General features: G+C 43.2%; 1 protein-coding gene across 3 annotated transcripts in view; it reads right to left on the bottom strand.

Annotated features, from left to right (window-relative positions):
• Positions 1-7675: 7675 nt before the first annotated feature.
• Fam151b (family with sequence similarity 151 member B) overlaps positions 7676-9681 on the bottom strand; it is a 34723-nt gene continuing 32717 nt past the window's right edge. For all 3 annotated transcript variants that reach the window (XM_005356502.2, XM_013349656.2, XM_026783834.1), the window contains exon 6: positions 7676-8292. In XM_005356502.2, coding sequence (XP_005356559.1) covers positions 8133-8292 — 160 coding nt within the window. In that variant the 3' untranslated portion in view covers positions 7676-8132. The remainder of the gene's footprint in view (positions 8293-9681) is intronic.

Below are 9681 nucleotides of genomic sequence, written 5' to 3'. Positions count from 1 at the left end.
AGACCCAGGGAAACAGTCATTCAGAGGGGACAGGGCAGGCCCTGTTACTAAGACAAGCTTGACATTGCCTATCCAAAGAAGGCATCTACACCTGCATAGTGTATCCTCAGTAGAGACGCACAGGCCAGGCATCTAGTCACAGAACCCTTTCCAAGTCTCGTTCTGCTCCTTAATAAGTCACTTAAAAGAGGCATGGCATTTTTAAGGATGATGAAGAGGTTTCTAGGAGTGCCAGAGATAGCAAATCAGACGGCTGCAGTGGACTTGCTCACCAGCTTCACCATGTACAGGCGGGTCAGTCAGTCATAAAGAACAAGATGACATCACTTGCAGGAAAATCGGTAGAGACAGATCCCATCATGTTAGGCAAAACATGCCAGACTTGGGTAACTACGTGTATTTTGTCATAGGGAAACTATTTTAAATCTATAGAGTTAAACATGGCTATGATCTGGAAACTATTTGGGGAGGAAAGGGAACAGTGGAAGGGGAACAAGAGGAGGTGCGGGGGTTAGATATGAACACAATGTATGATGTCACCTGCGTGAGTATATTAAAATGAAGCTAGAGAGACAGTTCGGGGGTGAAGTTACTGTGGAAGCATGGAGACAAGAGTTCAGGTCTTCAGGATTCACATAAACTAGCTATGGCTATGAGCATGCGTAACCCCAGGAGGAGAGGCAGGATTCGGGGGAAAGGGTTGTGGCTAGCCAATCACACAAGTTCCAAGCTTAGTAAGAGACCTCTTCCCAGAAAACAAAATAGAGAACAATAAAGACACCCAAGGTTGACCTCTGGCCTACACTCACTCACACACACACACAGACACACACACACAGGTACATACACACACACAGGTACATACACATATGTACATACAACTGAGCATACAACACATCCATGTCACAATTGTAAGGTAATTCCACCAAGAAACACACCCACACTCGTAAAGCCAAACAGAAAGTCTGTATTGCCAGCTGGCAACTGCACTGGGAACTTGCCAAAATCATGCAGCCCCAAGCCACACCATTCTTTGCATTTTATGCACAAAAAACACATCCTGGTTGGCGCACTTTGGTTAGCCAGAACAGTTAGTGAGAAGTGAAACTACAGAAGCCAAAAAGCAAGGTTAACACAGTTAGGGACTTCGCTGGATTCTGAAACTCTGGTCTATCTTTGATGAATTAGGTCTGTGTTCCCATCTTGGCAGTTGTAGGGGTTTATGTGCTGGGTTGTAAGGTCAGGATGGCACCTCTAACATGGTGTCAGTTGTGCTAGGATCTCAGGGCCTGTTACATTATGGCACTCATTTTGTATGATGAATAGATGCTAATAATTATTTAAAATAAAATTAAATTTTAAGAGCATCTCTCATTCCCCTTTCCCCTTGCTCTTTCTGCCTCCGGGGAACCTGACGTTGTCCTGGGTGATGCTAATGGTATGGGCTACATCATATTCTTTTAGGAAACGGCAGTTTTGGTCTTTAGTTTTGCTTTTTTTCTTGTTTTTTTTTTGTTTGTTTTGTTTTGTTTGGAGATACGGTTTCTCTGTATAACCCTGGCTGTCCTGGAACTAGCTCTGTAGACCAGGCTGGTCTTGAACTCATAGATCTGTCTGCCTCTGTCTTCTGAATACTGGGATTAAAGGGCTGTGCCATCACTGCCTGGCAGTAGTTTTCAAAATCAACTTTTCATTCCTATCCCCTATCTATATTTTTTTCTCCCTTTTTCCATCTCTCCTTTTCCCCCACACTTCCTGTGAGTCTGTCTACATTTTCCAGACTAACCTAGAACTTCTGAGCCCACAGGATTTATGTGCCTCAGCCTACCTAGGCTAGGAGCTGGAATTGTAGGCAACACCCTGCTTGGCTAGAAATCTATTTTAACACAAGGCTTAATTCAATCAGAAGCCATAATTCTTAGTAGATTAAAAATTGTGTTTATATAGTCTTGTCTAGTTGCATTGTCTCTAGGTCATATTTACTTGTTTTGTTGCGATTGAGTGTTATTATATAGTTCAGGCTGGCCTTGAACTGAAAATGCTCTTGCCTTGGCTTCTGAATGATGGAATTATGGGCAAGCACCACCATACCTGGCTATTATTTATTCTTTGGTAATTTCATGCATATACACAATATATATCATCCACCCTCAGCTGACTCTTGGATCGCAAGTCCACTTTCCTAGGAGAGTCAAACCATAGCAAATCTGTCAGATACGGGAGACTCACCTGCCCACCTCCCAAGTGGACACCGTATCTCTGCAAACCTTCTGTCAGAGTCTACAGTTAAAGAAAGGGAAGGGAAAGAAAAAAGAAGGCTAGGAAGGATGTCCTGCAGATATCGGGAACTGAGTAAGGACTCCAGTCTGCCGTGCTGCAGGATCAAGGTCTAGGGGCGTCTGTGTGTGCTGGAACTGCCAACGGGGCCAGATCACGCTGCTGGAAGATTAATCTGTGTCCACTACTGATTCAGCCCTCCTTAATCAGCTGTGAAAGATCCGAGTCTGGGGACAGCATTGACATCAGGAGAAAGTTGTGGTTTGAACTGAAAATGTCTCCCATGGCCTCCCGTTCTGATCTCTTGCTCCCCAGGCTGGTGGCACTATTTTGTGAGACTGGAACCTTTTGGAAGTGGGGCCTGGCTGGCCGAGAAGTCACCTGGGGTGGTTTTTTTTCTTTTTTTTTTTTGCAGTTCTGAGTCACTTTCTGCACCCTATCTGCTGTACAATAAGCAGACCCTGCCACATGCTTCCAAGGCCATGCATCCCACCATGATAGACTAAAACTGGTCCCTTAAGGTGTTCTGTAGGTGTTTCTGTCACATTGACTCAAACTTAATCAATGCAAGAAGATGGAAAAGCTAATCGAGTCTGGAAAATATTTAAAAGTGAGTAGTGTTTAGCTCAGACAGACTCAACTGAGCTTAGCCTTAAATACTGAAAGGAATGATGAAATGAGCCCAGAGTCTTTCAAACGAAGTCAAACACGACTAGAAAATGAAGCAGCTGGATATCTGCACTAGGGCTGCCAGTCTAGGGAGAAGCTTGCACTAGGGGGAATATAGGCTACCATTCCTGGAAACACACACAGGAGATGGCTGTGATCAGACATTCGAGAAGGGGGCTCTCACTTAATGACCTCTGAAACAGTTTCAGCCAGAAGGTTCTTTGAAATGTCTTTACTAGTTATCGCTTTTGAACTAAGTAGGAGAAGTCAAGAGCGGGTTTGGAATCTCAAACCCACACAGCATTCTGCGTTGTTTTCGTGTTCACCCAGTGTTGGTTATGATGGTGCAGATTTTAATTGCTGAGCAAAACATTTCAATTCAAATCAATTTTCTCAAATTGGAAAACACTTACTAGCTGATTCCTGCAATGGTGCTTCTTACTGGGATCAAGGACTTGGAACAAGGGGAAGAAATCACTTCCACCCAGAGACACATGGAAACACCCTAAGGGGGATGCTGAGGTAGCAATCTGACAGGAGCGGATGTGTGGCTTCCCTACAGCAAGTAGCCATGATGGAGCAAGTCTCAGAAATACAAAGTCCGCTGAAACACAAGGACCTCACTGGGCAAAGCTCTTAAGTTACTATGGTCAGTAATAAAGTACGTGATTATAGAACTATATAACAGGTGGGACCACCAAGGCCTCCAAACCCTTGAAAGTACAATGTTGGGGGTACAACAGGAACTGTGTGTGTGTGTGTGTGTGTGTGTGTGTGTGTGTGTGTGTGTGTGTGTGTGAAAGAAAGGGGGCAGGGCCTTTTACATACTATGGTAGTTTAATGAGAAATATCCCCTAGGCACAGTATTTGAGCACTTTCCTCCTAGCAGGTAGTTCTGTTAGGGAGTGGTTAGATGATGTAGCCTTGCTGCTGGAAGCCTGTCACTGCAGGGCGCTTTGAGATTACACAGCCTTGCCCCGGCTTCTCGCTTCTCCTTTGCTGTGTCTGCTTCACGTTTGCCATTGAAGATAGGAGCTCCCGGCTTCCTGCTCAGGCCACCTGCCACCATACCTCGGCATCACCATGATGGACTCTTATCCCTCCGGAATGATAAGCCAAAATAAACCCTTCCTAAATTACCTTTGTTCATGGTACCTAATCACAGCAACAGACCTGTAACCAGTACACATTAGAAGAGTGCTCTGCTCTGAGCCCCAGAGTTTCTATGCTTTTGTAATTAGCCCTTGGGCTGACAAAGAAGCAAGACTTTCACAGCCAAATACCCTAATTAAAAATTTGGACTTTTGCTACGTTCTTTCACTCCAAAGAAAGAAAGAGAGCGAATACAGCAGCAATGAAACCCAGATGGCTCAGGCACCAGATGTCACTGGACTGGTGCTCCAGTGAGCCTCCTAGGCACAGGGACAAAGCAATGGGGAGAAGCCAGGAGACTGGCCAGCCTCCCACAGTCCCTACTCTCTTGCTATTGTAACTGTGAACTGTGTGGGAAGTTTTATTGTCTATGTTATAAAATAATTTAAATATGGAGTAAAGTCAAAATCACTGTGGGAGTGGGATGAGGTGGAGTCCTTAGAAAACAGGATGACTTGAGGAAAAGAATGTCTTTCTTGGAGAGGAAACTAGGTCCAGAATTGGGTGGGTGGAGGTTTTCCCTGCCTATGGTGGGGGTTGTGGTCCCTGGATTCCCACAATCCTTCCCTGCTTATGGTGGGTCATGGTCCCTGGAGCAGCCAAGCACCTTATCAGTATCTCAAAGCTTCCTCTCTGGCGTCCGTGACTGTCACCTCAGCCTGGATGGAGTCCCAGCATAGGGTCCCAGAGAAACACTTGCAGAGTCTCACCACAGGGAAATGTCTGTTCCGTTTCCTACCCCCTGAGCCTTAGGAAACTTAATGGGGTTCTTTAAAAAAAAAATCCACGCGGCAGCTCAAATTACAGGGGGTAAAGTGCCCAGAGAACTATGATCCAAGCAAATCAACAAATTGTTCTGAATTATTTTAATAATTTCCCACAGAGAATGAGCAACCATGCCACTCTCACAGGACCAAAAGTAACTGTGCATCTGGAAGGCTCTGAAATTCGGAACAATCAAATCTCTTACCAGTGTCTCTTCTGAGGCAGGAAGATCTTGTGAGTCCTGGGAGCAGAATTCCAATGCCATGGGATGACACCGATACTTTAGGCTTGGGAATGTGGAAGTGTCAAGTATTTTATGTTTGAGCTTCTTTCCAAAATTCTCTGTATTTGTGAATACGCCAGCTTTGCATATACAACCATCCCGTAGTGCTGTTTTGCAACCACAATATCTTTCCACATTAACAGAAGCTGGCTTTTCAGTGTCTGTTAGCATTCTATGAATTTATATACATCAAGGTCTGTGAAAATACTATCAAAGATTGATATGTATAACTCACAACACAGTTAAATGTACATCTTGGTAATTTCTTCCCAAATATGCTTTTCAAAATGTTGGCACAGTTACAGACATTTTCATCTCTTCTCCAAATTGTTCCACTGCCCATCCAATACTCTGCCTAATCCTATGAGTAACCACCATTCCCACCTCTGTTGCCATAACTTACTTTTGGGTGCATGTGGTAACTTGAAAGAAAATGGCCCTCATAGGGAGTGGCACTATTAGGAGATGTGGCTTTGTTAGAGTAGGTGTGGCCTTGTTGGAGAAAGTGTGTCCCTGTCGGGGGTGGGCTTTGAGGTCTCCTATGCTCAAGCTACACTCAGAGGGGTTTATAGTTCACTTCCTGTTGCCTGCGGATCAAGTTGTGGAACTCTCAGGTACCTCAAGCATCATGTCTGCCTGTACACTAGCCTGCTTCCTACCATGATGATAACCCCTGAAACTGTAATCCACCGAATTAAATATTTTTCTTCATAAGAGTAGCTGTGGTCATTGTATGTCTTCACAGCAATAGAAACCCTAACTAAGACAGTGTCCTTGAATGGATCCATATAGTATGTACTCTGTTGCCCTCACTCCTTCTGCACTGTTTACTATTATCCATACAACATGAATTAAGCAGTTCAGACTTCTTTTTTTTTTAACACTGTGTAGTAAGTTAATTATATTTAGCAGTTCTCTTGCTGCTGTGGGACAATGGTCTTTTATCCTGTCACTTGTATTATTTTTAATAAAACACTGCTTGACCAGCAGCCAGGCAGGAAATATAGGCAGGGAGACCAGGCAGGAAGTAGAAGTGGGGCGATGAGAACAGGAGGATTCTGGAAAGAGGAAAGATTCAGTCTGCAGTCATCACCCAGCCACAGAGGAAGCAAGATGAGAATGCCTCACTGACAAAAGTATCAAGCCACATGGCTAACACAGACAAGAATAATGGGTTAATGTAAGTAAGATGTAAGAATTAGTTAACAATAAGCCTAAGCTACTAGGCCAACCAGTTTATGATTAATGTAGTAGACCTCTAGGTATGTCTTTGGGACTGAACGGCTGCAGGACCGGATGGGACAGAAACCCCTATCTACATCTTGCTGGTGAAAATGTGTTGTTTCTAACTAGGGCTCAGAATACAACGGCTACCAGCATTCTATCACAAATCTTCTCTGTGAGCATGAGAACTCCCCTGACTTCATGCTTATGGATACAATGGTTGGATCCTAGTCAGAGATACTGTCTTTACTGAAAACTGTAGGAATGTTTCCTTTGCTCCCTCCAAGCTGCCAGTCCTTCTAGTGTTAGCTGTTCTGGGATGTATGCACTAGTATCTCACTGTGGCCTAAACCACCTTTCCTGTATGAACAGTAATACTGTCCAGAACCTTTTCTGCAAAACTTGCTTTGGGCATGTGGATATATTATTTCATGGTGTAGGCTGTCAATTTTTCCTCATTTTTAATTCAAGCTTTTGACTTTTTACCACTTTATAGGTGTACATGACATAAAATAGCAGTCCTTTGTCAGATACGCCCCAGTGCTGTTTTTTTTTAAGAATTTAATTTAATTTTATGTGTATAAGTGTTTTGCCTGCATGTGTGTCTGTGCAGCACATGAGTGCAGTACTCAAGGAGATCAGCAGGGGGCATTCCATCCTGTAGATCTGGAGTTTCAGATGGTGGTGAGACACCATGTGGGTGTCGAGAACTGAACTTTGAGTCGTGTGGAAAAGCTGTCAGTGCCCTTAACTACTGAGCCATCTCAATGGTGTCTTTTGATGGGACGCTTGTTCAAATCCATTCATCTGTATTTTCTTTTAGGGTTAGTGCTTCCTGCCTGTCTCAGAAGCCACGAGGTCTTTACACTCACTGCCAAATGCCTTCTAAGCTCGGCTTTGTGTTTAGGCCAAAGGTGCTCTTCAGTCATGTGTGGCGTGAAGACCTGAGCACAGCTATTTACCCACACAAGTAAACATTCAGAATATACTTTGCAGTAGAATAAATCTCATGATTCTCTCTAAGCACTTTTGTTTCTTAGAACAGCTTAATTCCTTTATATCTAAATCTAAGTGGCAGCTTCTTGAATGTCACTTAGAATATACTATTGTCTTCAGACTATGAGGCCAGACATACGGCTCAGCAGTAAAGGTGCTTGCTGCCAAGCCTAACAACCTGCGTGTCATCTCCAGGACACACAGGTGGAAGAAGAGAACCTGTGCCTAGAGACTTTCCTCTGACTGCTACATATGCATCATGACATACAATAAATAAATAAATAAACATAGGAAAACTTTTCAAGAAAATTGTTAAGGGCTAGATAGGAAGTATTTCATTCTGGACAAATATATCATGCTTCTAATTTCATCAAAAAGTAGTAAATTCATTAATTGAATTTTTTTACAAAATTAATGTCTGGTGATTACAGAGAATTTATAAAAAAATGTTTTTGAGATAGGGTATCACAATGTTGTCCAGGCTGGCCTTGAACTCTAGATTTTCCTGCCTCAGTCCCCTAAGTTGTAGGGTTAAAAACATGTTCTAGCACACCCAGCTTGGACAGTTTTACTGCAGCTGGGAAATCTTTCATACGCACAGCCATATGACATTATAAAGGTGGAGGAAGTACACAATAGACATTTTGATTGGATAAATTTAGCACAAACCATAATCACTACTAATACAGTAATTAATTTTGACAAAGCAGAGAAGGATATGAAGCCAAAAGAGAAACTAATTTAGAAGAAGTGAATTCTTGTATTCTTAAAGAGGGACTCGGATCCCAATGGCTTGTTTAAATTCATGGTTTTGTGGATCCAAAATATCATAGAAAACTTGGGTTTTATTAAAGTAGTCTCGAATATAAAGTAAATCTTCAGTGGAATAATTGTCATCTTTTCCAGTCCAAACAGTCAGGCTGTACCTGTATTAAAACAGAAGGGTACAGATAAAGCGGAAGATAAGAAACTGGTAAAATTTCCCCCACGTCTCCGACAGTCGAATCCCGCCCAGCCTCATTCCTTCAGCAGCAGCAGAGTGGCCAGAGGCAGGCAGACCCCCACTGCTCCGCATACATCACGCAGTTTCTGAGTTTCAATCACGAGATTGCTCCGTGGCTTAGAAACCACACAGCCGCGCTGGAAATGAGCCTCGTTCTGTAAGAGGAGCTGATCAAAGACTCTGCTGCTCATCAAAGACTCTGCTTCTCAAACGGAATCACAACTGGATACCTGGGTCTGCTCAGCTGTCTAGTCAGGAAATAGAAAGCCCGATGGGAGAGACTGAAGTGATCGAGTGTCACCCTCACCCCAACACCAGTCACTAATGATTGCCTCGGAGGTTTGCTTAAGGTGTGACGATGCTGTTAACAGAGCAAACAGGTGTCGGGGGAGGGCTCATGGGGAAAAGGCTACTGCTGAGCTGCTGACCTGAGCTCAACCCTGCAGACCCAGCTGGTGGAAGGAGAGGACCAGGTCCTGAAAATTGTTCTCTGACTTCCGCATGCACACTGTGAGACACATGTGTCCCCCATCACACATTAAATACATAAATAAAGTGAAAAAAAATAACTATATATATATATATATATTTTTTTTTTTTTTTTTGGTTTTTTGGTTTTTCGAGACAGGGTTTCTCTGTGGTTTTGGAGCCTGTCCTGGAACTAGCTCTTGTAGACCAGGCTGGACTCGAACTCCCAGAGATCCGCCTGCCTCTGCCTCCTGAGTGCTGGGATTAAAGGAGTGCGCCACCACCGCCCGGCTAACAATAATTTTTTAAAATAAGAGCTAATGTAAAATTTTACATATGCAGGACATGTGAGAGTTTGGGTATTCTTTGCTCTGTTTTTTTTTTCTATTGATGTGGCTGCTACGCCAGCCTTGGGACACCATATTCTTTAGTAGCCACATCCCCTCCCCCCATAAACTCATGGGAATCCATAGAGACCTCCAAAGTGCTCCTGCTACTAACAAAGACACAGGTTAGTGAGGAGCACACATTTGTTAGGCTGCCGTCCTGATGAGAAATGAGAGTAAAGAAACATAACAGCGGGAAACAGCTCAGATTTAGTAGAAGTGATACACACTGAAAAGAATTCTAAACTACAGTATAGGCCACAAAAAGACAACATTAGCTTTTAACTCTCTATATTTTTTCTGAGGTGGAATCTATTAATTTATCTGAGAATCATGGTAATGGACCTTACAAGGAGACACAGATATAATTGTTTAGGTTAAGAAAAGAACTTTCCACCAAAAGCAATCTATAGATTCAATGCAATCCCCATCAAGATTCCATCAAAATTTTTCACAGA

Source organism: Microtus ochrogaster, chromosome 19 (genome assembly GCF_000317375.1).
Source record: "Microtus ochrogaster isolate Prairie Vole_2 chromosome 19, MicOch1.0, whole genome shotgun sequence".
Classification (NCBI taxonomy): domain Eukaryota; kingdom Metazoa; phylum Chordata; class Mammalia; order Rodentia; family Cricetidae; genus Microtus; species Microtus ochrogaster.
Note: the sequence above shows the minus strand (reverse complement) of the source record. Positions and strands in the feature narration are given on the sequence as shown.